The 27,638-nt window shown below is 47.4% G+C and overlaps 1 protein-coding gene across 4 annotated transcripts; it reads left to right on the top strand.

Moving 5' to 3' along the window:
• Positions 1-27,624, top strand: Pde1b (phosphodiesterase 1B). Of its 4 annotated transcripts, XM_031357574.1 has the most exons (16): positions 1-981; positions 1,070-1,192; positions 17,381-17,494; positions 18,681-18,863; positions 19,027-19,093; positions 19,430-19,546; positions 21,673-21,813; positions 22,167-22,267; positions 22,358-22,483; positions 22,603-22,704; positions 23,728-23,848; positions 24,074-24,155; positions 24,452-24,560; positions 25,012-25,142; positions 25,607-25,729; positions 26,374-27,624. In XM_031357574.1, the coding sequence occupies exons 2-15, from the start codon at positions 1,083-1,085 to the stop codon at positions 25,708-25,710; spliced, it is 1,608 nt and encodes a 535-aa protein (XP_031213434.1). In that variant the 5' UTR covers positions 1-981; positions 1,070-1,082; the 3' UTR covers positions 25,711-25,729; positions 26,374-27,624. The 4 variants fall into 4 exon arrangements, with proteins under 4 accessions (XP_031213434.1, XP_031213462.1, XP_031213445.1 ...); XM_031357602.1 differs by lacking the exons at positions 1-981; positions 1,070-1,192 and adding an exon at positions 12,078-12,247 and having other exon boundaries at positions 26,374-27,622; XM_031357585.1 differs by lacking the exons at positions 1-981; positions 1,070-1,192 and adding an exon at positions 12,265-12,822.
• The last annotated feature ends 14 nt before the right edge of the window (positions 27,625-27,638 follow it).

Genomic DNA, 27,638 nt, shown 5'->3' on the forward strand with positions numbered 1-27,638 from the left:
GTTCTACACTGGGCCTTTAGCCCTTACATTTCTTTCTCTGAAGGCAGAATAAAATGAAGTGAGCTGGAATGGCTGCAGGCCTGCAGGCCAGGCTATCAGGCTATCAGGCTTGCTTTCATGGCTGTGTGCTCTTACTGGGTAGTTAAGGAAGCCATGGGGCTGCTTAATCCGCAGAGCTTTAAAGTACATAGAAATTCCTTCCGGGCGGGTGGCAGGAGGCCCTGTGAGGCGGGCGAAGAAGGCAGGTCCGGGAGACCCGGTTGTGGGAGCTGAGGCCAGCTGTGGGATGCCAGCATCACTCAGAGCTACCAGAACTTTTCCTTTCAAAGACAGGAGTGCGGCGTGTGGGGGTTAGCCTGGCTAGGTTCTGAGGCTTGTAGCTTCACTCCGCCCACGGCCTGGTACTCCAGGGAGAAAGAAGGACCACCGAGGATACGCGGACAACCAGCCACGCGTGGAATCTTGGGACCACATGAGCGCATTCACAGAAACTCTGAACACACCCAGGGGGAACCACCCCACCATCCACACGAAGTCCTGCGGGCCGCCCTCGCGCGCTGTCTACACGCACTATTCCCCCCGCCCCCTGTGCGCAAGGGCACTCGCAGCAGCCACTCGTGCCGGGCGCCTGTGCGCGCGCTCGCCCTTGGGCGCTCCTGAGTGTGTGCACCCCTAGGCTCCCTTGCGCTCCTCGGCGAGGGGGAGGAGTGGCTGCTCTGCGCGGCAGACCGGCGGGCGGGCGGGTCGAGGAGCAGGGAGGGGAGCGGAGGGAGGGGGCCCTGGCCGGCGGAGGAGGAGGGAGGCGAGGAGGCGGCTGTGGCAGCGCACGGCGGCGGTGGAGGTAGCGGCGGCGGCGGCGGCGCAGAGAGCTGGAAGCTGGAGCCCAGAGCTCAGCCGGGTAGCGTGAGAAAAGCAGCCGCAGAAACTGCAGCTTGGGCCGAGGCCAAACACACCGGCCTGCCTGGTCCACGCCAGCCTCAGGTGGGAAGGGTCTAGGATAAGGGGCGAGGGTTTCTTGGTAAGGGACAGAAGCTGAGCAGAGGGGTTGTCTCCTATTTCTGTTCTCTAGACAGTGGCTGAGAATGGAGCTGTCCCCCCGCAGTCCTCCAGAGATGCTGGAGTCGGATTGCCCGTCACCCCTAGAGCTGAAGTCAGCCCCCAGCAAGAAAATGTGGATTAAGCTACGGTCTCTGTGAGTCTCTGGCGGGGAATGTGGAGGTGTGTGTGTGTGGTGAACCTGAACTCTCTTTCTGCGTGTATGTGGTGCTGCAACTGGAGCCAGGCAGGTAGATTCTCTTGGGCACACATGTTGGCAGGTTCGAGGAAACATGGCCCTGACATCCTTGTCCAGGTCACATGTGTGGGGCATCTGCAGGACAAGCCTGTTGGTTAGAGCAGGTTTAGGACTTGCAAAGCTTGTGCTTGTGTTTGTGGCCTTTTGGGTGACAGGCTGACATGCAGTAGTGCGAAGAGGCAGCACACTGTATGTGCGATGTGACAGGGCTGCAGACAGGCAGCATTCAGGAGGTGCCAGGCTGACTCACACATATCCATGTGCAGGGTTGTGCAGATGTGAGACCCATCACATGCAGTGTGCACAAGTATTCATGGGTCACAGAGGTGTGAAGAGTGCTTGCACACTGATGCAGATCTAGTGCAGAGATATTTGTGCCAACCTGTGGGTTCTGTGTATCTTCTTTGGGATTGGTAGTTCTTCCTCCTGCACCCTACAGGAGCAGGATGAGGGTGCCCTGTTCTTAAGATCATCTGCTTTGGTGTCTGGAAATTGCATATTAAATGGTCTGGAGGAGTGGGTGGAGCCTTCACCTGGGGGCTAGAGGAGGGGGGGAATAGTGAAGAATATTGATTGATAGGAACAATGTAATTGGCTTAATCAAAGCCTTTTTATTTATATAGGATCTTTCAGGATCTCCAAGCACTTGTAAACTTCATTCTTTATTGTGGGACTAGAGTAGATGGAGAGGATTAAAAGAGGAGAGGACGAACTCCGGTGTTTCATGCACCATTCTGAGGGAGAAAAGGAAGTTTTCTTCCTGTCTGTCAAAGCAGAACAGGATTGGATCATGTACCATGTTTACCTCCTAGGCAGGTGCCATTGGGTAATCTCTACAGTCTGTTGATTCTTAATCAGAAGATAAGAGAAGACACACAGCTGCCTAAGAGATTCCCTGCAGCTCTAGGAAAAGAGGGGATAGATAGGAAACAAAATGGTAACAATTCCTGAACCCTGTTCTTTTCCAGTTCCTTCAGCAGCAAGCATTGAGTCTTTCCTTTCTGGGTTCTGACAAAGGGAGGGAGTGGAAGTAGAAAGTGGACACATGCCCATGCCTGTCTTGTTCTTTAAGCATTTTACCAACGGTGATGAGCCGATAGCTTTATGTTGGGCAGGTGAATCTGATTTATGTGCTTGCTGCTTATAGAGGCCTTAGGGAGGATGAGGCACAGTGGGCAAAAGGCTTGGAATCCAAATGTGCTCCTTTGTCCCCCTCCTTTGCTGCCTCTGGCCAATGCAATTTGCTGGATTTTGTGAAGCGCAGCCTTGGAATGAGTTCTAGGATGAAGAAATGGAAAACTGGATTGAATTGATTTTTGTTGAGTGGGTCTTGATAGAAAAGGCTGCCCGGTCAATGGTAACTAAGCTGAGGAGAGTGTGTCAGGTGAGAAAGTGGCTGAGAAGAAAGATGAGGAATCAGGGGCTACAGACAGAATTCCAGCATCTCAGGATGGCACTAATGGCTGATCATACATTCTCTTGGCTCTCATTCTAGGTAGCTGGGCCATGTAGTAGAATGGGCTTCCCCATTTGCATCACCCTCGACACTTTTCTAGCCAAATAAAAATAAATCTTTCCTGAAAATTAATGGCTGTTTCCCTCTTTGATGTGAGAAAAGAGAACCCCAGAGGTGGTACTGAACTCTTGAGAGAGAAAGCAGTGGGAGTTTCCATAGGGCCTTTATTGAGATGGTCTTACATGGTGGGCAAGGATCAGTGACCTCACTGGTTAGATGACTGGTCTATCTCACTTCAGCAAGCTGGTCCTAAGGAATACTAGCTAGCTGATTATTCATCCCTGGGAGTGGATTCTTAGTCTCATTTTCTCAAGGCAGAGAAAGATTTAAAGGTAGAGCTTAGGTTGATGGCTTTCTGGATTTGCTTTGTTTGAATATTGAGAAGGCTTTGACAACCTGAAGAAAGATTTCTGGCTTTTTTTTCTTTCTTTCTTTCTTTGTAGGTGGGAGGAGTTTCCAAGTCCTTTAGTCATTGTTTCTAAGAGGTGAGAAAGGAGGAATTCTCTAAAATGGAAATGGAGCCTCCCTTCTCTCTCATGGGTAAGGGTAAAGAGGTTATTTAGTCTGGAAACAGGGAGGTAGACATGACTTTCTCAGGTCTGGGCACTGAATAGAAATGGAGACAGATGGAATTTCTACATATCTGAATCTTTCTGTATGTGTCTTGGTTCCCAAACACAACACATCCTATCCCCCTCCCCCTTTAAAGTTCTAATCTAGGAATACAGACTCTTAGGGTGCTTTTGCCTCTGGATACAAAACCTCCACCAATCCAATTGTTCAGGGTAATTTCTTGTTGAAAAGAACATCCAGGAATCCCATTTCTCATACTAGGACCCTGTTGAGGATCAACTAAGAATCTGGGGCTATATGAGTTAGGGATGTCTCTAACAGTGGGATTTTACTTCTGGCTAGAAGGAAAAAATTTCTAACCCAGGAGATTCACAAATAAAGAGACTGAGAAATGCAGTCTGATAATTAGGGACTGGTCATGTTGATTTAAACATCTCCAGCTGAATAAGGACAATTTGACCTGGCTATCTACCCTTATCTAAAACCAGAGGGCACTGGGGACCATGGGGAAAGATATTAGAACTAGATATTAGAAGGAATTTTCAGGATCTGTTTAGAATGAAGAGAAACCCCAATTGGTTTTCTGCCTTTGCTATTCATTCATTCATTCATCCATCCATCCATCCATCCATCCAACCATTTACTCAAGAATGGTCTGGGCATCTTGTTCAGGGCAGATAGAATACTAGCTGTTGGGCTTATATTGCTGGATGAAGTGAATATGCTTCCTGACTTCATGGGAAGCACACCGTTTCTCATCTCGCTACATTTATACAAGAGGTAAAATTCTGCCACTCTGTGTTTCTGCTCAAGTCTTTCTTTTTGGGGTCATACACAAATGAAAACACAGATGTGAGTTCTGTCTCCCAGGGCATACAAGCATCACTCTCATCTCTGCCCTAGTTTCTCTCAGGATTTTACATTTTACAGATAAAAATTCCTTCTGTGTGTGGGACAGTGTAGGCACAATCTTCTTTTCTTGTCTCTCCCCTGCTTCATTCTCAGGACCCCAGAGGTTCAAGGTCATACATAACAGCTGAGTCTAGAACAAGGACGTGTTTGAAGTGATTTTTGCTTATCTTTGTTTCATCTGAGTCTCATGTGGCACCTTGAACAATACAGGCTCTCAAGAAATACTATTATAAGGGAATAAAGAAAGAAATGAATTAATTATTTGTGGGTGAAGTCATGGAATCCAGTTCTGTCTCTGACTATGTGGTGTGTGTTTACCTCCACACAGGAGGGAGGGGTGAGCAGGAAATGGAGGTAGAAGAAAGGGAGATTACCGTTGCTGTTTTTTCAGGGGTGGGACCTCAAATCAGAACCAGGAACTGAATGAGTTACAGAGATAAAAAGGCTGTGTTTTGTGTGAACAAGAGACTGAAATTGCGAGTGTGAGACATGTATACCTATAAGTCTGGGTAGAGAGTGACGCATGCTGGAAGCACAGCTCCGTGATGATCTCTCTCTCTCTCTCTCTCTCTCTCTCTCTCTCTCTCTCTCTCTCTCTTTCTCTCCCTCTCTCTCTTTCTCTCTCTTTTTTATGGTTAGGAATGGTGTGTTTGACAGTTAATATTCTGGGAAGGTATGCTCTTACCTGAATGCTTCATGTGGTTGTAGGCATGGACAGATGATGTATAAGTGTATGTGAATGAGCATGTTGGTAATGGGATATGGTGTATATGTGATCTTTTGTATTGTTTGTGACACATTAAAATATTTTGGCAATCGAGGGAGATCCAGAGGACAGCAAGAGGAAGCTGAGGGACTAGATCCAGATTATCATTGATGGATTCTGCCATTGGCTCTCATGTTGTATATGCCCCTTCCAGTAATCTTATGTGGCTTTAACTGGTATTGTAAATCCTGCTGTCATTCATCCATTCTCTGCATATAGCTGTGGAGCTGCTGTGAAGATTGCAGGATGAACTGGGCTCCTTGCACTTCTCAAAAACAGGAGCACCAGGCCTCTTAGACCTCAGTGGGAGGTTTTTGTTTTTGTTTTTTGTCTTCCCTGAACAAGCCCTCTCCCCTTCATTTCTAGCTGTCACCCAGTGAATCTCTCTGTGGTTTTTATACCCTCTTTCTCACCAGACATTTCCCATTTCTACTTCCTCTATAGCACTGTGTGAATGAGGACTGAGTGGCTTCTAGGATGTAGAGGGAGGGGGAATTCTGCAGTAAGATGGGGAGAGGCCCAGAGACAGGCCAACTCAAATTCAGATAAAAGAAAGAGCTTCCCATATGTCTGGTCAGAACAGGTATGTGGAGGTTGGTGACAGCTGAAGGGCAGAGAGAATATCAGGAGATGAATTTAGGCTCAAATTCCCACTCTGACAATCCTGTGCCATGTGATCTTGAACTCTCAGTCTTTGTTTTTTGATATTATCCATATGAAAGTGACATTAAATGATAAAGTGTGGCGATCTTTCAGTATGGGGGAGCTTGATTTGTGAGGGAATGAATGGGGGACTAATAACTGCATGGAAGAAAAAGATGAAGATTCAGGAGACAGGAACATGAATTATCAAGTTAACTGGGACATGATTTGGTAGAGTCTTGCTGATGATTGATCCCATGGGTGGGGTGAGGACATGTGTCTGAGCTCCGTGAATGAGAGGCTAATGGGGCTAGAAGGATGATATACTGTGAAGGGTGTGGGTTACTGTGAAAGGAGAACAGGAGTCTTTGTTACTTAGTCCTAATGGCTGAACAGGACAAAGATGGATCAATCTTAGTTATGAGCAAAGGTCAGCATGGGAAGCAATCTCTCCCCTTTTTACACTCATCCTAAATACTTGGCTTGGAGTAATATCATCAGGCTGATCATATTCTTCAAGCTACCTGGACCTGTGGAGAATGGGACTGGGGGGAGTTCTCACTCCTGGGTCTGCTCTTCTTCCTTCATTCTCAGCTATGACCCAGGGAATTTCTCTTTCCTAGTTTTTATAGTCTTCCTCTTCTACCCCATGTCTTTTATCTCTACTTTAATTTTGTATTTCATCTACTTTTTATTTTAGAAGGACTCTATAAGTCCTTTAAAACCCCAATACTATTATACTTGCCCAAGAGCCCCAGGAAACAGGCTGGGGAGACAAGGTAGTTCTACATGAGTTGCACTTGTCATTTTTGCCCAGAAGAAGGTGAAGAGGTTAGGTATGCAATAGGCCTGGCAGGCCAGGTGGATTCAGTTAGAGAAAAGCGTGGCCCTCTTTAGACCTTTCCCTTTTCATTCCCTCTCAGACTAGAATGGAGGAAAAGTAAACCTTGAAACCAGGGGTGGTAGGCATACCCCCAATCTAAGCACTTGGGAGAATTTAAGGCCAACTCGGGCTACATGAGTCTCTGTCTCTAAAATCAAAAGACCAACTAGCCAGCCAGCCAGCTAGTCAGACAGCTAGTACCAAACACCCTGACAAGAGATTTTGTCTGTTTCTGAGTCAGCAAAGGAATGGTTGAGGAAGTCTCTAAGGCCTTTGAATTCTCCCTTCTTTCTCTTTGACTCTTTCCACACCATCTTCCCGCTTTGCCCCTTTGCCCTGATTTTTCTTGGGTTTCTCTTCTTTCCTACACTATTTTTTCCCTTTCTTTCTGTATCCCACTTGCCTTCTCTGTCCCTTTGTCTTCACTTACCCTCTTGTGCTTTCAGCCTCCTACTCATCCTCATTCCTGGTTGGGAGCCAGGGAAACTCAGGGGAGGCTTCCATTATCTAGTGTTGCTGTGGTGATAGTGGGGTAAGCTGGCTGCAAGACACCCTTTGGGGCCTTCTTTAGAGTCCAGCCTCAAGTCCTGCTTTACACAGGGCCTCTCTTTTGCATGATCAGCGACTTCATCTTCTCAGCTCCTCCAGGGAAGAAGCCAAGTAATTGCCTTTGACTCTCAAGGGGCTGGTTTTCTCAGGTATGGAAGTTGAGTAGCTATTTTCCCACTCTCTTCAGGACAGCTTCAGAGAAAGAGGCATAAAATGAGGGCAGCAGGTGGGGTGGAGGTGAGACACTAGGAAGGCTAGAAGTTATTAGATATAAAGATTGTCCCCTCAGGAGGGAAGAGAGCTGATCTAAGAGAGCTAGGAAAGAGTTCTGGGAGGAGCTGAGATGGGATGGCTGGGGGTGGGGAGAAGTCCTATGTTGTGGTAAGGCGCAAAGTGGTTGTTAAGCATTCATTGTAGGCCTCCCCAAGTGGTGTTTGTTAGCCATTCTCCCTCTATTGTTGCAGTAGATTCTTCACTCTTTCACCCTCCCTCCCCCAGGTCCTGCTCTAACTGTGGTTCTTATTCCTGGTTGGGAAGAAAACATTAGGTTAAGATTCTACTTCAGCATGTGGGACCTTAGCAATTCCCAGAGGGGCATTGATGGAATTTGCCAGAGAGGAAGGCCAAGGAGTGTCCAGAGATGCCTGTGGATAGGGCTGGGAGAAGTGTCAGAAGTATTTAGGGTTGCTTTTGGCTGAGCTGGGTTCTCAGGTCAGTTGAATGCACAACTGCAATGTGAAGTCAGATTTGCAAATAGTTAGAGTGGCTGCAGTGGGCCATGAGGCTGCCAGCTGGTATTGGCATTGTTTAGGCTGGGAAAGGAGTGGGGCTTCTGGGTCAGGTGCCTGGGGAACCTTTTACAAGACAGGATCTAGGGCCTATTAAGTGTTCCCTTTCCTTCTACATTCTCAGCTTCCCACTCCCTTCTTTATCAGTCATCCAACATCTACTCTGGCATCTTCTCCCTAGTTCTGTCCTCTACGTCCACCTTGTTTGGAAACTCCCTTCTGCCTGAGCTGAGTGAGCACACTTGCCAAGTTTCAGAGCTTGGAGCATCTGCACCAAGCTGGAGCTTTAGGAATTCCAACTTGGAAGATGTGTAACATCTCTTCTGCTTGCCTTTGAAATGTCAACAAAGTTGGCTGTTGTTTTGATTGTTGCATAATGTATTGAGGGTAGATATGTAGGAGAACTTCTTGGGAAATTCACAGAGGTTAGAAAAAAGGAAGTTACCATCTTCCATTAAGACCTGGTAAATGCTGATTTGGGGAAAGCAGTAAATTAGTCAGAAAGGAAGAACTCTAGAACTTGGAAATCAAGGCCAAGATACCCTGCTTCCCTATTTCCCGAAATGCTAGGCCCTGAATTCAAGAGCTACATGGGCTACAGAGGAAGCAACTGATTTCTAGAGCTAGTTGATAGGATGGGGGAAAGTACTGGGACCATTTTGCAGTCCTGCTGACCCAGCCTTCTTCTGCTCCACACACCTGCAGTCAATCTTGACAAACTTCCAGCTCTTACCCATCTTAGATTGCTTTAAGCATCTGATCAGTCCACTAGAAGCAGAGCATCTGCTGGAAACATCTGCTGGAATGTATAGAGGACTAGAGGGGTGGTTTGTGGAGGTGGTCAATAAGCAGAACACAGTACAAGGAGAGGGTCAATGAACATGTGAGCTGGAGAAGCATTCTTTTGGATGATGTATGGGCACCTCCTCTCTCATCTTCACTTTGTGCTTTTGCCAACTTTTCCCAATTACTCCCTTTGTCAAGGGCTGGAGTCTGAGGGAGAGGTGGTATATTTGCGTGCTATATCCAGTCAGACACTGGGACACCTAGGTTTGTATTAGTCTGATCTAAGACTGAACTGCTTAAATTGTTTCTTTCCACAGTGCAGTTTGTGCTGTGTTGGGGCTGTTGCTAGGAATAACTGTTAGAAATGGCTTCTAGTTAGGAGATTGAGAAGTCATTTTCATACACTGGCAAGGTAGAAGCAGACCTTATCACTCTGTGCCTCTGTGTTTTCCTTGGCCACTTCTTTAGCACCTCCCAAATGTCTTTCTTTCCCTGTTTTCCTTTCAGGATTTTCTACACCTTTATCTCATCTCCCTTTGCTCTTTTAGGGTTCTGTTTACCTCACCAACAGTACCATCTACCAGGATGGGAAAGTATTGATAGTACATCTTCTCCACCTCTTTCTTTTTCCAGTGCCTAGAGATCTCCCATGGCTGCCATGACTACTATGTCAACCTGAGGTCTGCCATCTTCCAGAATGGCATCTGAATTCTGCCACTAGGGGGGCTATTTTTATCTCTAGAGCCACCCCCGCCACTCTGCCCAGCCAGCTGCCAGAACTAGGGCTGCTCAGATAGCAATGGGAACCAGGGAGCGACAGGAATGTGTGGTAAAGTTCTGGTTGCTCTTGGATTCTGCAACTCCATGCTCTGCCTGGTTCCTGCCCCTGCTTCTGTTGCTTCTTAGCTCTTGTGGACTTACAGGGGAAAAGTCCTAAACACTTGGAGAGATTAGAGGTTTTCCACTCATAACTTAGGTTCCATCTGAGGAGTGCATGAGAAAATTGGGTCCTGGGCACTAGTGGGCATCTGGGACTTTGTTTATGGAAGCCTCTCAATGAATATTTGAAAACTAACTAAAGGATTAGACTAACACAATAACCTTCTGCATGGATGTACCACTGTATAGTTCCCAAAGTGATCTTATAACTATCTTATCAGGTCCTCATTAGACGTCTGGGAAGTGTGTGGTATTTACCAGATTTAAACAAGGAAACTAGAACTCAGAGAGATTTTCCCATGGTCCTAAACAGTCAGCAAAAGTAAGGCAAATAAATTCTCCTGAGTTTTACTCAAGTCATTTTAAAATGAGACTTAGCTGATATCCTTGTTTATTTGTTTCCAGTTTCTATGATCTTTGGATCCTTGAAATTATCTAGATAATTTCTTCCCCAACACTACCCCATCCTCTCTCTTCTCCTTTTATCTGACCAGAACCAACTTTTGTCCTCTATGCCAATAATTAGCCCTCAATACTTGGGGGAGGAAGCTGGGTGTGGGAAGGACAAGGAGGTCCTGTGCTTGGGCTTTTTCTACCTCTAAATTCAAGGGGTAATGAAAGTACAAAATGGGTATTATAAGAGGGGAGGGAGAGACCTTAAAGGAGGGGAGGGGAAGAGAGTGATGGAATAAACAGGACATGAAAGCAAATGGGGAGAGGATTTGGAGGGGAAGAAGGCCTAGCAAGAAGGGTCAGGAAGGATGGGAGAGAGCAGTGGAGGAGAGGGGCGAGTAAGAACGAAGCAGAAAGCCAGGTGTGGTAATACATATGTTTAAACTTGGAAGGCAAAGGAGTTTGTGAGTTTGAGGCCAGCCATCATGAGTTCCAGAGCTATAGAGAGAAACCCTGTCACAAACAATCAAACAACAAAAAGAAAACCTAATAAAACCTCAACAGCGTTAAACAACAATAGCAACACCACCAACACCCAAACCAACCAACCAAAACAAAACAAAGCAGAATGTCACATGTTTGGGAGTGCTATAATGAAACTTGTAACTTTTTATATTAACATAAACATCAATAAAAATATATGAAAGAGCTGGACTTCTTATGGAGTCTTCATATCTTTGTCCTTCCTGATAGCCAGATTACTTAGCTCAGTTAGAGGTAAGTGTGTAGATTCAGGCTTTAGTTCAGGGTGTGGATGAATGTATGAATCCTCCCACTACAGAAAAGGGACGGTGATTGCCCCTAAATCTGACCTTACTAAGAACTGTCTATAATCATATAATCATAGGCTTGAATAGGTGGCACAGCATATAGTATGGGGTGAGCAGTCATTTGTCCAGACATCTTTGCTGCTGTTGAGCAAGAGAGCAGGATGATGAGACAGCCTCTTCAAGGATTTCCAGTTTAATTTAATGTCTACCTCTCAGTGGGAAAGTTGAGATTAGCAGAGCAGGGCTGCAGGCAGGAGAGCTAGCACAGCTTGGAGGATGCTGCTGTTTTGGAGCTGAGTGCAGCTGGCTGTCACCTGCTCCTCTCTCACCCATCCTTCGCAGTCAGCATGGAAAAACAAGCCAAATGGCTTGGCCTGAGACTCGGATGCTGGGTCTAATCCTTTCTTTCTGAGAGCACTGAGCAGCTGGTGGCCATGTGGGGAGGGGAAGGCAGTGCAGCACAGAGAGTGGTTGGTCCCCTTTCCTCTCCCTTCTTGGCCACCAGTCCTCTAGAGAGCAACCGTGGACTGCAGTCCACTTCCACTTGTCCCACAGCTCAGAGCCGCTGAGAAACAGCAGGACCTTAAACTTTGTTTATATTCCTTTAAGGCCTTGGCACAGTGACAGTCTTTTTTATTTCTCTGCTTCTGAGCGGTAGGGAAGGAGGGAAAAGTCATAAAACCCAAGCTCTATTTCTCCCCCTTCCCCCCTTTTTTTTCTGGCCATACTAGTTCCTGTGAGACCTTTTTCTCATTCCTCGCCTATTGAACGACCCTAGATTTGCGGATACTTTTTGCTTCAACCCTCTTTCCTCCTCTTAAGCTCCGCCCCAACCCCAGGGGACCAATCATAGCCCCAATGAGCTTGTATTGGTGATGTCATCTTGCAGCCAATCAGGAAGCTCCTAGGGCTGTGTGCATAGTCCACTTGGCCATGAAGCCGCCTGGCTTTTTCCTGCTGGGTGTCAGGAGGGGAAAGCAGGGTCTTGGTCCTCAAGGTCTCTTGGGAGCCTTATTTCGCCTCTCTGGGGATCAGTCCTGTCTCTTCCACTTCTGGGCAGTGTTAGCCTTACTCTAGTTACATCACGGTGTCCCCCAGTCTCTGTATGTAAGATGAGAAAATCAGGGCTAGGAATAATTTGGCCAGCCTCGTGGCTTTTTTTTTTTTTGGTTGTTGTTTTCTGCTAGTCCCCGCCCACCCCCTCCATTCTCTTTGTTTGAACAAGTCTCCCCCCTCCCCCGACTTTTCATTCACTGTGTAGTGGGGTGCACTTCTCTCTCTCTGCCTGTGAGCTTTCTCTGGCCTCTAACTTCTGCAAGCCCCTTCCTAAGTGCAAGTAATTCTGTGGGGCCCTCCTGCCTTGAGCATTCTCTCAGGTGCGTTAAAGATCCTAGAAGAAGGGCCCTAAAAGAAGCCCGAATTTGCAGGAGCTGATCTGCTTAGGCCCTATGGTCTCTGGCTGGGCCCCTTCCACTCCTACTATAGACTTCTCTGTGACAGATTCAGGATGGTGTCCTGTCCCTGCCTCCGGACATTGCTTGCTAATCCCTTTTTCCCAAAGAGGAGCCCCACCTCCTTAGAGCAAGGGGCTGGCCTGTGCTATTTCTGGCCTTTCTGGGACTCTTCTGACAGCAGATTCTTGTTTTCAGTCTGATTCAGATGTGAAACTTTTCCCGTGGCCTCTCACCCAGTTCCTGTGGGCTAGGTCTCTATCTCATCACCCCTCTAGCCAGGCCCTTTCTGTTCCCTGTTCACAAAGTGCTCTCTGGTCAGTTTTTCAGTTCTGCTGGGACCTGGAAGAGAAAGGTGGGAGTTCAAGAGGGAGTTGTTTCCCAGTAAGGGCCCTTGTGCACTGGGGTCAGCCTTTTGATACTTTGAAGTAGGGAACTTTGATGTCCATGGCAAACCCTGTTCCTGTCCAGAGGAGCCACCTCCAGGGCCCCATCTTCAGGTAGGTGCCAGGGAGAGGGGAGTAGAAGACAGGAGAGGGGAAAGAAGAGGGGCCAGGAGGAGAGGGGAGGTCAGGAAGTGGGGCAGGAGGAGGGCCACGGGAGTGAGGACAGGTTGCTTGCAAACTCTCATATTTTTATTTCTCTGTTATTTATCATATCTTCTATTTTCATATCTCTGCTATTTTTGCTTGACTATGTTTTACAGGGGTTCTTTCTGTTCTTCCTGATCCCTGGCATCCTCAAGATCTTATATGCCTGTACTCTGAGTCCTCATGTCTCTCTTTTCTCTCTGTAAGCCAGATTGGCCTTGAACTCATGGCATTCTTCCTGTTTCTAATTCCCAAGCACTGAGATTACAGGTATGAATTACCATGCGAGGACTTTTTTTTTTTAAAGCCCCCATTACTAGAGGGAAGCACAGGGCCTTGTATATGTTAGTTAAGGGCTTCATCAATGAGCTACTATGCCCCAACCCTTTGTTTATCTCCTCCTCCTGCCCCCCCCCACCTCTGGGTTGAGGCAGTTTTTTTTCTAAGCCCCCTGTCTATAGAGATCTTTGTGGCAGTCTTAGGACTGGAAGTAGTGGCAGACAGCTTTTGAAATCCCCAGATGGGCTGGTGGGGGCTGTAGTCTTCTCTGTTATTATATCCAGAGTCTTTCTTCCAACTAAAGTTAGGGGAGACTGAGGCCTGCCAGGGTCAAGACTGGAGGGAACTAAAAGTGGAGGAGGAAGAAAGTGATGGTGCAATGGTTATGTCTGGTAATGGAAGGAATTCTGGAAAACTTCAGTTTTCCTGGAAGTCTGATAAGGGCTGGTCAGTGTTGAACCTCTTCTTCTCAAGGGAAGGGGCTTTTCACGGGTCAGACTCTCTGAGGTGAAACAGAGGGCTGTACTAGAAGTGTTGTAGGTGAAGAAAAGGACTTTCTGTAGCTAATGAGGCATAGGGGGTCTTCTCTCTGAAAGACTTTGAGATAAAAGAGGCCTTGCTGCCTAGCATATGGTGTGTGTGTGTGTGTGTGTGTGTGTGTGTGTGTGTGTGTGTGTGTGTTTAGGAGGGTGCAGTTCAGCACCTGCATTCTCTCAGCTGCCTGAGTCCAGGTCCATTTCTTGAATTCCTTGTTTATCAAATTTACTCTTTAATCTTCTTCTCCCCCTCACTGCATTTCTGGTGTCTGGATCATGTTTTGTTCAGACTTTCACAGAAGCTTCTGGGTGAGATCTAGCAGCCAAAGAAGGTGGAACTTGAATGGGCTGTTTAGAGTCAACATACAGCTTCGCTCCTGTCCCAGGACTCATCATTAGTCTTTCAGAAGCCTGGCTGGGTAGTATCACTTTGTAAGCATTGGCAGATGGCCTTTCACCTGATAGTCTTCCCAAATCTTCTCTAGTTGATGAACTTGCTCTGAGTATGGAGACCAAGGAAAACTAGGCACTGTTTGCACCACATTGATAATTGCCATGCCCTATAGTTCACTGACAGGTCCAGACAACAGAACATTAAGGTGGTACTGGTTGAGTCTGTGATGCAATGTCCTGTGTCTCTCAACATTCTAATTACACTATCAGACTTGGGCTGTCCTAATACCACCAATGTGTAGGGACATAGGTAGGTCCCCTTAACTTTAGTGTGAGTTGTTGGCCTTGCCAACCTGAAACTGACAAGTCCTGTGATCTTGGGCTAAAGGCACTTCCTTATTTACTAGGATTCGTGTGAGATTCAAAATTGAGGCTTTAAATTGTATAGTCACTAGTCACTAGCATTTTCTGTTATCTCCATTTAAACTGGATTTCTTCTCCTGGGCTGGGATTGAACAGGCAAGTGCTTGCTGGATTTAAAGGACTGGTTGGGGCATAGTGGGAGGCAGTGACAAGGAAATGGTAAATGGCTCAGGGAGTAAAGAGCTTCTGGAGCAAACCTGATTGCCTGACTTTAATTCCCATAACTCATTTGATGGTCAAAGGAGAGAATGGAGTACACAAATTGTCCTCTACCTTACACACATATCACTCACTCACACACACACACACACACACACACACACTAAAATTTAAAAATGCATGCCTTCCTTTGGTCTAGCAAATGTGCAGTGAGGTTTAGAATCTACTAATTTAGAATTATGACCCTCCCAAAAAGAATTATGATCCAAGGTGATGCTGGTATTTGCTGTTTCCAGACCATTTTTATCTATCTGTTTGTGTGTCTGTCTGCCTATCTATCTATCTATCTATCTATCTATCTATCTATCTATCTATCTATCTCTCTGAGAGTGGGTGTTGAGACATGGTTTCTCTGTGTAGCCCTTGCTGTCCTGGAACTCACTCTGTAGACCAGGCTGGCCTTGAACTCAGAAATCCACCTGACTCTGCCTCCTGAGTGCTGGGAGTTCAGGTGTGCACTACCACTGCCTGGCTGAGCTACTTTAAAAAAATATTTTGCTTTTATGTATGTTTTGAGCATGGCATGTGTATACCAAATGTGTCTGAGGCCAGCAAAGGGTGTTAAATTCTCTGGAGCTAGAAGAACAGGGGTGCTAGGAACTGAACTCAGGTCCCCTGGAAGGGTAGCTAAGTACTCATCCACTGAGCCATCTCTCCAATCTCTCCTGGCCACATTTTATTTTTATTTTATCTCCAGGCCACATTTTAATACACACAATTAAGAATTAGTGAACTCTCCAGGGGTATATCTTAGGAAGTGAGCGTCGAACCTAGGATTTTTGCTTCAAAGACTATATATAGTGTGGTAAACCATGTCAAGGAGTTGGGTTTATGCATTGGGAATGTGGTTTACAATCCTTTCCCTACCTTTCTCCCTCTTTGGCCCATTGTGAGGATAAAATGAGATAAAATAGGAGAAAACATTTTCAAAATGTAGAGCTGGCTGCATTGTTAGCAGTTATGCAAATAAAGGCAAATGAGAATTCGTGGGTGTGGCTGTTCACTTGGGAGCCAGCCTTATATTTCCCTAGCTGGGTTGGAAAAGACAGTGGTGGGCATTGAAGCTGGGGACAGGGTTTTTGGTTGAAAGGGGGATGAGTAGCAGATGAGGGTAAGGATTGGAATATGAAGAGAATTGAATCACAGGCAGTAGAAAAAGCATTTCTTTCTGTTTTGTGTTACCAGGACTAAGTAGAGAGGGAGGCCCTGTCTGGGCCCAAAGAGTGCACCTTTTTGTTCTGTGATTTTCTGGCAGTTCCTGGCTGGTGCCCTTTCTTGTTTATTTGGCTGGAAAAACCCTCCAAGATGTCTAGTCCCTTTTCTGTTTCTCTTTCCTTTTGTAGCGGGAGTGGACTGAGCTTTCCTAAACCCACCCTCCTTGTCAGACAACTGACTGTTTCTACATGGAACCAGTGAGGCATGGGTAATGAGGTGGGCAAAAGCCTACTCAGGAGGCACACGGCTCCTCCTTCCAGCTCCCCACCCCCAGTCTGGCCCCTTTCCCTTCTGCCCTATTTACTCTCAGACATGTGGGCCAGGACTGCTGGGCTTTGAGGTGAGATTTGGCGGTGATACTTCCTGGGGCTAGCTATTTTGAGTTCCTATTGCAAAGCTGCTGAGACCCCAGGTTTCTTTAGCTGATTCTGTTCAGGAGTGCCATTGTTCTCCCCTCCTCCCTTCCCTCGGCATCCCTGGGAATTGATGCTAATTTCAGCCTCTGGTTCCTGACTCATTCTCTTTTCCTCCCTGACTCACAGTGTGACCTTGGATTGCTGAAACCCCTTTCAGTGGGAAATTGTCCTAGCCACTGTCTTACCCAATCTGGATGGGAGAGCCTGTGTATAGAGGGGTGGATGTTAGGAGGGTGGTGAGTTGCTTTCTTCAAAATCACCATCTAGAGCCAAAGTGTCATTTGCAACTCTGAGCTGCTTTTGCTAGACTTCCAAGAAACCTCTCAGTTAATTAGTGACCCCCAGAATTCAAAGCTGCAAAGTGTGAAGGGGAAGGGATCAGATGAATGAGAACCTGGCTTCACCCTACCATTTTGCAAGGGTAAACTTTGGCTGGGTTAGAGACAGGGCATGAGGCTATCTGTGGCATCAGCTGGACAGCCAGGGGTTAACTTGCTTTGTCCTGCTTGATGGATTCTGGAATCATAATCCATTAGCTCTGCCTGCGTGGAGTGAGGCCAGGCAAAAGCATTCAGATTGGTCTTTGTTCTGTGCCTTTGCCATCCTTGCCAGGACTGAGGGGCTGTGGATGTGTTCCCCCTCCGTGCCTTGACCAAGATAATGAAAGGATCCTGGGGACTGTTTTAATTGGTGTTGATCCCAAAGCCATCTCTCCTAGGGAAGTATGGAGACTGTGAAACAAATCAGCTCCAGAAACATCCCTCCTGGGGCTACCAGCTGCCTAGGCTAAAACTGTGGGGGTATATTATTAACTTATAGGTAGAAGCCAGAGCCTGGCATGAAAAACATTGACTGCTGTTGTCATTAATGTTAGAACTATTAATATCTCAGAAGACTGAAGGTGTTTCTGCAAAGTGCCCCCTAATGGGGGAACCCCCTGAATGGGCTGTAGTGTCTAAGCACGACATCTGTACTCATACCCTGCAGGCTGCGCTACATGGTGAAGCAATTGGAGAATGGGGAGGTTAACATTGAGGAGCTGAAGAAAAACCTGGAATACACAGCTTCCTTGCTGGAAGCTGTCTACATTGATGAGACAAGGTGAGAGAGGCATGCAGATAGAGAAGGAAAATGTTAGATAGGCAGAGCTCCAGAGAGGGAGGAGGGCAGAGCTGGAATGATAGGGACGGACAAAGAGGATGGGGCAGAGATAAAGAGGCGGGAGAGATGTTGAGATAGACACTGCCTGGAAAGGGCTGGGGTGGAGCTCAGGGGTGGAGTGTTTGCTTCACATTCCTAACACCCTGGCCTGATTCCCGGTATTGGGAAAGACAAAGGTAAAAACAGTGATGGCTTCAGGGATGCAAGAGACTCTAGAGTCCATCTAGTTCTAACTTTGCCCACATGGAATACCTCTTTAAATCTGTGTTGGCCAAGAGGGGCGACTCTGGTTCTACTTAGCTACTGAATACTTATAATACAAGGATGAATTGAAATATGTCTGTAAATTATATGCTGGCTCTTAAAGATAGAAAAAAAACCCACAAAATATGTCATTCACTTATTGTGTTTAATTTTTTTCTTGAAATAATATTTTAGATGGATTAGCTTAAATAAAATGTGTCATGAAACAACCCACCAGTTTTAAAACATTCTTTTTCTTTAATTTTGAAAAGAGTTATTTATGTTAATTTTACTTGTATATATGAAAGCCAGGGTGTGGGGTTTTCTGGAACTGGAGTTACAGGTAGTTATAAACTGCCTGATGTGGGTTCTGGGAACTGAACTCTGGACCTTTGCAAGAATAGCAAGTGTTCTTAACCACAGAGCCATCTCTTAAGCCCCTTTTTACCATTTTAAGGTAGCTACTAGAATAACTTAAATTTCTTTGTTGTTTTTGTTTGTTTGAGACATGGCTTCATGTCACCCAGGTTGGCCTTGACCTTGCTATGTAGCCAATGTTTGACTTGAACTCCTAGTCCTTCCATCTCCACCACACCTAGAAAAAATTTAAATTTCATATGTGAACCTTGAAGTTTATTTCTGATGGACTATACTGCCCTGAGCATCCCCGAAAGGTGGTGTTTCATCTTTTGCTAAGTCATGTCCATAGTGTTCTCACTGGCTTACACAGTGAGTTGTTTCACTATTAGAGATGTTCCATAGGAAGATAGACACAAAGAGCTTTAGTAAAAGAAAGGAAAGGTGAGGATGGAGGGGGAAGAGTCACTAAGTGGGTACAGCTGGGTGCAGGGTCTCAAGCTGTGACTTCCCTTCTGGTTCTCAGGCAAATCCTGGATACTGAAGATGAGCTTAGGGAACTTCGGTCAGATGCTGTGCCTTCAGAGGTGCGGGACTGGCTGGCCTCCACCTTCACCCAGCAGACCCGAGCCAAAGGTCGCAGGGCAGAAGAGAAACCCAAGTTCCGAAGCATTGTGCATGCTGTGCAGGCCGGGATTTTCGTGGAGCGGTGAGGTTTGCCCATTCTCAGCCTCCCCAGCCTCTATTGTGCCCTTGTCCCAGCCAGCCTGATCTTTCATGACCCTACTTACCCTGAGACTTATTCCCACAGCCCCAATTGGCCAAATTTCTTCTCCCTAGGCTGTCCCTGATTTTTCTATGTTCTTTCTCAGGATGTTCCGGAGAACGTATACCTCTGTGGGCCCCACATATTCTACTGCAGTCCACAACTGTCTCAAGGTGACCCCTGGGTTTTTGGGAAAGAGGAGAAGGTTGGGGGTTGAAATAACCATTGAGACTACTAGATACTCTGTTTGTGGTGTGATTTTTTTTCTTTTAACTTCCCTTTTAACTACTATTTCTATGTTCTTCTGGATAACTTTTACTTACCCAAGAGGCAAACACTTGTCTTCTTGTCTCTCTGGTACTAAGAGACACCTGGATTGAAGGAGACTCACATAACCATCTTTGCTTTCTTGCTTCGTTGGGAACTATACCTAGAAGTCTAACTGATCTTGCCATTGCAAGGGAGATTTGGAGGGGAGCTTTCCTGCCTAGTCCATTGCTTTTCCACAGAACCTGGACCTCTGGTGCTTTGATGTATTTTCCTTGAACCGGGCAGCCGATGACCACGCTCTGAGGACCATTGTTTTTGAGTTGCTGACTCGGCATAGCCTCATCAGCCGCTTCAAGGTTTGGCAGCCTTCTACCTCTACCTCCTGGCAGGACTCCCCACTCTTCTCTGCTCTGTCCTAAAAGATTTCCAATGAGTAGACTCTATAGTTCCCTCATACTGTCCCAGTGTCAGGGATGACACCCCTGCCTATCCCATTCTTGCCTCCCCTGAAACTGCTGTAATCTGGCTTCTCCCTTCACTCACTGCGTCCTGAGGTACCAGCCTGCAAGTAGTTAACTTGGGATATTGTTCCTTTTCCTTCCTGGCCTGTCCTCTTCTGGCTGCCATCTGCCTCCCCTTCTGCTTCTGTCTGTGGACTCTGGAGGTCTAGAGCCCAGTGCTGTCATCCTTTGGATCTGAGTCTCTCCATTTGTTCTTTGTGGAACGGAGGGGCCAGAATGGGAACTTGGCTACTCTGTCTCCAGCTCTGGTCTGTTCTAGGGATTGTCTGGAGCAGACTAGCTCTGGGCAGAACTGGGAAGAGGTGTGTGCTTGAAGACAGAAGACAATCTGGAAAGAAGTCTGCTCTAGGTCTTTTGTCTGGTGGGAACAGCACTGGGAGGGAACTGGGCCAGGAACAAACACTTTGGAACTCACCTCTGGAAGAGGAGTGTGAAGGGTTGACAAATGGCTCTGGGGCATGGGGTGGTACCTGGGGTGGCAATAGATATTGAAGGTGAAGTAGCAGATTTTGAAGGGTGTGGGCTGAGTAGTAAAGGTGGGGGTGTCCTCCTAGTGGTCCTCTCTTACTTCACTGGAACATTGCCCATGCAGGCTCTCTCTGACCTTTGACTTTTCCTCTTCTGACTGAGCTGCTCAGCTGGGTTCTCCTCTGGGGATTCATGAGACCTGGACCCCTGAACTTACTTTGTCCACTCCAGCTCTGTCTCCTCAGGCCAAGAATTGCAGGCTCCCTTTCTTAACTCCAGTTTTGATATGTAGTTCTCAGATGTACTTCAGATACCAGCTTTTTCCAAACTCCCTCCATATGTGAAAGGGATGGGTTTAGGGGGGCCCAAGAGTAGCTGGTTGGCTTTAACTAGCCTGCCTGACTGTTTTACAACTGTTAGGGATAGGGATGTCTACTGCATCCTGGTCAGGCTTCCTTCCCAGGCTCCATGGTCTCTTCCTTTCCTGTTCCCTCCTATTTTTCCCTTCCCTCTAGGGACACCATGGTAACGCAAAAGCAAGGGCAGTTGTCATGGAAACAGTCCTTTAAAATTCCCTGCATTTGGGGCACAGCCCTCCAGGGGTAAGGACGGGGATGCTCAGGTCTGACTAGTGGCATGTCTTCTTTGTCCATTGTCACTCTGACACTCATCTGCAGAAGCCTCCCCAAGTCCTGAGCCCTGGATCCCTTCCTGGTCTTTGGTGAAGATTAGCCTTACCTCTAGGAGCCTTGAGTCTCTTGAAGGAGGCAGAGATATCCCAAGGGCATATATTGTCAGGGACAGAATTGAGAGTGGATGGATAGAGCCCTAGCTCTTGGGGTATATGCACATGTGTGTAAATGCTGTGGGCCTGGTGGGCTGCCCATTGGCGTATGTGGGGTGGAGGTGGTCAGGGAGGAATTCTCAGAGGAACAGGTACTCCATATCTGCTACAAGGATGCTCTGTAGCTCATCCTATCCTTTGTTTCTGAGCACTTCTCCATGGTATTAGATTGGGGGTGGCGCAGGTGGTTGGAAGGTAGGGGGGAGGCTTTCTTTCCTTCCCTTAGAAATCTCCATGGAAATAATAATTATAGATACTCTTCAGAGAGTACTTACTAAATGCCTTGTATTTCATCTCATTAAATCTCAGGTTGGTAGTAGTATCTTTATTTTGCAATTAGGAAGGCACAGGAAAACATGTGAATTATCCAAGGTCACACAGGCAGGTGGTAGAGCCTGAATCTGAGCTAGCAGTTGAACTAGCAGAGTCAATGCTAGTCTGTTGGGCCACTCCCAGTTCCTTTGGGGGAGGGTTGGTGGGTGAAGTGAGGTGGAGGTCTCCCTGTATAGTCCACTCTGACCTGGAACTTGCATACCTTTTGCCCCAGCCAAGTGCTGGGATTATAGGTGAGCATTATCACACCTGACTACCTTGTAAAGAATGCTGGGATTACTTTTGTGGATCCTTGATATCACCATTCCTCTTGCAGATTCCCACAGTGTTTCTGATGAGTTTTCTGGAGGCCTTGGAGACAGGCTATGGGAAATATAAGAATCCTTACCACAACCAGATCCATGCAGCCGATGTGACCCAGACTGTCCATTGCTTCCTTCTCCGCACAGGCATGGTGGTAGGTGCCTGGCCATGTTCCTGCTGTTCAGGGCCTATGGATCCAGAACTAGGAAGCGTTGGCTGCTCTTTCAGTGCCCTTTTACTCATCCTGCTTCCTGGAATCCCAACACCTTCAGAGTGAAATTGCATCTACTTCCTCCAGAGAATTCCCAGGCATACTACACTTCCTGGGCACTGCTGCAGACACATGACGGGGAGTGATGGGCATATGACTGGTGGGGACAGATGAAGGTCCCTGGCCATTCTGAGATTGAAACACTTGGCTAGTTTTGATGACGGGTGGAGTGAGGAGGTGTCTGGGGGTGATTGGCAGAGTGCTGGCCCTACTTCATTCTCTTCCTCTTTCCCTAGCACTGCCTGTCAGAGATTGAGGTCTTGGCCATCATCTTTGCTGCAGCCATCCATGACTATGAGCACACAGGCACAACCAACAGCTTCCACATCCAGACCAAGTGAGCAATGGGGCATGGCAGGAGCAGGAGGGGCCAAAGCTGCCAGAGGAGCCCTTTATAGGGGGCTGGGCATGACATACAGCTTCACAGGTCAGAGTGTGCCATCTTGTACAATGATCGATCGGTGCTGGAGAATCACCACATCAGCTCTGTTTTTCGAATGATGCAGGATGATGAGATGAACATTTTTATCAATCTCACCAAGGATGAATTTGTGTGAGTACAGGCTAGCATGTGCCATCCCTGAAACCTTTACCTAAACCTTCTTTCCCCCCTTATCATTTAATCTTACCCCTTGCTGAAAGGACTGGTCTCTTCTCTGTTTGTCCACTTAGAGAGCTGCGAGCCCTGGTCATTGAGATGGTGTTGGCCACAGACATGTCCTGTCATTTCCAGCAAGTGAAGTCTATGAAGACAGCACTGCAGCAGTTGGAAAGGTAGCACATGGAGGGGTGTGGGACAGGGCCAGAGAGAGAGCCTTGTGAATCAGGGTACAATGGGCAGTGGTACACCTGGGTTTAGAGACTCTCCTGGCTCTAGGCACTCATCTGAGTATACACAGGTAAGTGTGTGTGGTGTTTGTGAATGTGGCATTGGATTTGTGTCTAACTTGTCTGATGGAAGGTATTGGCCAGGAGCTTGTATGGGGCCTTTATTGTAATTGCAGGACAGGATTGCTCTGGAATGTTGGGAAATACAAACAATCTTTTTGGCCAAGTCTATGTCTGAAATGGTAACAGTGAAGTTCTTCCCTCCACACTAGCTCCTATTCTAAAGGCCACTGGGAGAGTTGTGTGAGGTTAAAAAAGAACAAATACAAAGACAGAACAAATGCTATAATTCTATCTAGTGCTGTTTAGAAGTGGCTGGGAATGGATAAGTGTGTGTAAGCAAGAATGGACTTGGTGCTCTGGAGGTGTGTGTTGACCTGTATGTATGGTTTCTGAATAGAGACTGTGGGGTCACCATGGGACATTGTTGTGGGGTGGTTAACAGCAAGAATAATGATTATCATTGTAAATAACATTCCTGGGTACATACTATGTGTCAGACACTTTGAAGTACTGGTTATAAGTCATTTAATTCCCAGGACAACTCATGTGTGGTTTTTCACTTTTGGCCTGAAGAGAATGAATTATGACATTTTCAGTAACTTGCTTAGTGTCTCACAACTAGTGGGTGGTAGATATGAGAGGGAGTCAAATTCATGTCCACTGATCCTAAGAGCTTGGGTTCTGAGGTACTTATCTGTGCTTCTACATCTGTACATACAGATGCGTATACATGTGTGTAAGGTATTTAGAGTTATGTGGAAAGGTGTGTGTGTGTGTGTGTGTGTGTGTGTGTGTGTGTGTGTGTGTGTGTGTATGTGTGTGTGTGAGACTGGAAGTTGGGGAATGACCAAGGTTTCCTTTTCCTAGAAGATCAGTTTCTTTCTCTTTAACACTTCCCCTAACCAGGATTGACAAATCCAAGGCCCTATCTCTTCTGCTTCATGCTGCTGACATCAGCCACCCAACTAAGCAGTGGTCAGTCCACAGCCGCTGGACCAAGGCCCTAATGGAAGAGTTCTTCCGCCAGGTAACCCTGTCAATGGCACCTTCCTCCCCCTGCTCTGCAAGCTTCCCACCTTTCATTCTTGAATGGATCCCAACCTTGTGGGGTCAAGTCTATCAGCCCAGCTGGATTCTGGGTTTTGCTCTGCATCCTCATTTTCAAGTCATAGGGGTAGCTTCCTTTTCTCCCATTGCAGCCATTCATCTCCCTAGCCCTCTCAATCCTGAGGTATTCATCCTCTTTTCCCAGGGTGACAAGGAGGCAGAGCTGGGCCTGCCCTTCTCTCCACTCTGTGATCGCACTTCCACATTGGTGGCCCAGTCCCAGATAGGTGAGTCTGCTGGGAAGAGGAAGGGAGACATCTGGGCCTGGCCAGGCCTATTCTGAGCCTCCAACTCCCCAAACTGCTCTTCTTGCTGAGGCAAGGATGAAGGGCTGGATGGAGAACTCTGTGACAAAGGAGAAGGATCTTTCTGGGATCTCCTCTGCACATTGCCCCCAATGGGAAGGCTCTTCCTTCAAGTCATTTCTCCAGGCTTTATTTGCAACTGGGGTTGTACTCCCTCTCACCTCTGCCTAGTGAGCTCTCCAAGTAAGACATCTTTGCTGATTAAGCACTTCCTGCAGGTTTCATTGACTTCATTGTGGAGCCAACCTTCTCTGTGCTGACTGATGTGGCAGAAAAGAGTGTCCAGCCCTTGGCAGATGATGATTCCAAGCCTAAAAGTCAGCCCAGGTGACTGTGGCTGGGGTAACCATGTGTCCTGGCTCATTGAGTGCAGAAGGGATAACTTTATGAGAAGATACACAGGCTAGAAGGAGGTGGGAGGGAGGTAGGCTGCTTTAGCTTTGAGAGCCTCTCTGCTCGTCACAAAAGGATGGGACTTGAAGGGTGTGACTTATACCTAGGCCTCCAAAATTAGTTTTCCCTTTAAGGGTCTATGCTGTCTCTCAGATTATACTGTTTTTGTTTTTCTTCTACCAGGAGAAAAAGTATAGAGAGGGAGGGGTACAGTTGTGGGAAGAGAGACAAGGATTTGGGCGTATCTAGAAGAGGGAAATGAGGATTCTGACCCTTCAGCCTCTTACTGATCTTTTATCTCTGTGCTGAGGGCTAAGAAGTAGGTTCTGAAGAGAGCTGGGTCTTATATCTGGAATTGGATGTGTGTATGGGGTCTTGTTCCTAGCTTCCAGTGGCGCCAGCCTTCTTTAGATGTGGATGTAGGAGACCCCAACCCTGATGTGGTCAGTTTCCGCTCTACCTGGACCAAGTACATACAAGAGAACAAACAGAAGTGGAAGGAACGGGCAGCGAGTGGTGGGTGCTGTTATGTGTGCATGCGTGTGAACATTCTAGGACTGGCTGGCAGGGCAACAGCAGTCTCCCTTTTGTTAAGTCCCAGGAAACTCCTTGGCTACTGGAGTCAGGAATGGAACCAGGCTAAAATAGGAAGCCACAGGAAAGACTGTTTGAATGACTTGGGCTGTTCTAGAATGAGAGATGAAAAGATGATAGGGATAGCCATAGTATTCTAAGTCCTGGGACTTTGTGCACATCATGGCTGGACCCCTTGTATTCTGTGGCTGTCTCCAAATGGTGCCCCTGGAGATTTGGGTAACTTGGTGGTTCTGGTTGCAATGCTCCCTCATGTGGGAGGGGTTCAGGTAGCTCAGTTTTGAGGCAGGTGGTAGATGAGGTCCTCTTATTTCCTTCATATACACCTTTGGTTCTAGAGAAACTACTTCTTGGCCTAATATCAGATTTCTTGGAACCCTCTGTAGGCATCACCAACCAGATGTCCATTGATGAACTGTCCCCCTGTGAGGAAGAAGCCCCATCCTCCCCTGCAGAAGATGAGCACAACCAGAATGGGAATCTGGATTAGGGAACTGGGGGCTGGCCAGGTGAGCTGGGAGGCAGGAGGTTAGCCAAGCCAGTCTGGCTTCAGGTGGCTTGTCTCTGGGCTCCACTCAGCAGGAGGTTCTCTTCCAGGCAGTAAAGCAGAGAATTGGAGGCATAAGACTAAGCCAGGGTGTGGGCGGGAAACAAGGGATTCCTATCACCTTCTTTGGTCCCATAGTCCTTTCTTGAAGGAAGAAAGGACAGGACAGTACAGGCAGGGCAACACATGCACCAGCCTTTGTGAGTTTAGTAAACAGGCACCAGACTGGGTGCAAGGCTCAGTGAGAGCAGGTGAATAAACGTAATTTCTTGTTTTTTGTTTTTTTGTTTTTGGCTTTTTTCAAGACAGGGTTTCTCTCTATAGCCCTGGCTGTCTTGAAACTCAACTTTGTAGACCAGGCTGGCCTCGAACTCAGAAATCTGCCTGTCTCTGCTTCCCAAGTGCTGGGGTTAAAGGCATGTGCCACCACCACTCGGCATGTAATTTTTATTTCAGCCCAGCTTATACCATTGGCTGCCATGCTACTGAAGGGTATTAGCACCCAACTAGAGATCAAGGGAGGACTGGGTGGAATTTGGAGAAGGAAGGTCAGGTTAGATATGAAATTGTAGAACAGAACTCTGAAGTGTCTCCTTCTTTCTCTAGGTCCTCACTGAGTCCAAAGTCTTCGATGTCATTAGCACTATCCATCAGGACTGGTTCCCCCATCTGCTCCAAGGGAGTATGTTGGTTGTAGGAGAGACAGCCCACCTGAGAGCCAAATGTTGGAGTGGGTGGGGTGTGGGAAGGGCCTCTCCCTACCCACAGGCCCCCAGTGGTCACTGTGTCCATCCCTTGCCTCTGGACTCCCTCCTTGGCCAGGTGGCCACTTGGGAGGAGTAAGCTCCCTACAGGCTTCCTACAGTTTGGAGGGGAGGGTCAGAGATGCCAGCCCCCTGGACCCTCCCCATCCTTCTTGCCTCCAAGTTTCTAAGCAATACATTTTGGGGGTTCCCTCAGTCCCCCCACCCCAGGTCCTAGCTGGCAGGTCTGGGTTTTCCTTCTCTTCCCTGAGAAAGGGCCAGAATAAGATAGGAAGCTGACAGTTTTCAAAACCCTGCATGGGAAGGGCAGGTGTCCCTTCAGGTTCCTTCCTAGGATGAGGTGGGGGACATCCTCTTGATCCCATACTTGCACTTCTTCAGCCCCATTCCCTTGCAAATTCTCTGTCTCCTGTGCCCAGACAGTGGCTTGGAGAGGAGAGGAGCCATTGGGATTCTGTCTGAGGGAAGTCTTTCCTGGAGTCCTCAAGAACTTGGGGATGGTCTGGGCTTGAGGGGTTTGTTACCTGCTCTAGCTGAGTTTTTGGCCCTTTGCTTCCTTCCTGTCCCCGGGAACTAGGAAGCCCTCATCCGACCAATGTCTGTAAATGCTCTGAGGTCTTCCTTCAGGATGTATGAGCAAAGGAAGGAGAGAGCAGCTAGCCCCAGTGCAAGCAGGGTGAAGTATTACCCAGTAATCCATGTTGTCACAGAGCAGGTCCTTCCTGCCTCCCTTCTCCCAGAACTGGCCCACTAAGAGATCCCCCCTCCCCTGGGCCCCTGGTGGGTGGAAGGCAGATGGGGAGGGGCTCAGGGTGGTTGCAACTTGGAGCACCCAGAGTGAGTGCAACCAGGTAAAGCCTCTTCCTGTCCTCAGGCTCCTTGCCCCACTTCACCCCATATAAGGCCAAGTCCAGGTGACTGCCTCCTTCTCTCTTGTAAATACATGCATTTGTACAGTGGGCCCTGTTCTTGTGAAGTCCATCTCCATGGTCGTTAGACCTGTCACTCTGAACCGCATGTGACTCCCCCATACTCTTGGTCTCCCAGGCCCCTGCTATAGCCAGAGATCAATAAACAAGGGAGACAAGCTGGATGTGTGTGGTGTTC

This window comes from Mastomys coucha, unplaced genomic scaffold, assembly GCF_008632895.1.
Source record: "Mastomys coucha isolate ucsf_1 unplaced genomic scaffold, UCSF_Mcou_1 pScaffold11, whole genome shotgun sequence".
NCBI classification, from domain to species: Eukaryota; Metazoa; Chordata; class Mammalia; order Rodentia; family Muridae; genus Mastomys; species Mastomys coucha.

Bases quoted from the DNA above. Each gene is read 5' to 3' on its own strand.
- Pde1b (XM_031357574.1), top strand. From the start codon at position 1,083: ATGGAGCTGTCCCCCCGCAGTCCTCCAGAGATGCTGGAGTCGGATTGC. The intron at 1,193-17,380 runs GTGAGTCTCTGG...CATACCCTGCAG, and splicing joins TGGATTAAGCTACGGTCTCT to GCTGCGCTACATGGTGAAGC. The intron at 24,561-25,011 runs GTGACTGTGGCT...TCTTGTTCCTAG, and splicing joins AAGCCTAAAAGTCAGCCCAG to CTTCCAGTGGCGCCAGCCTT.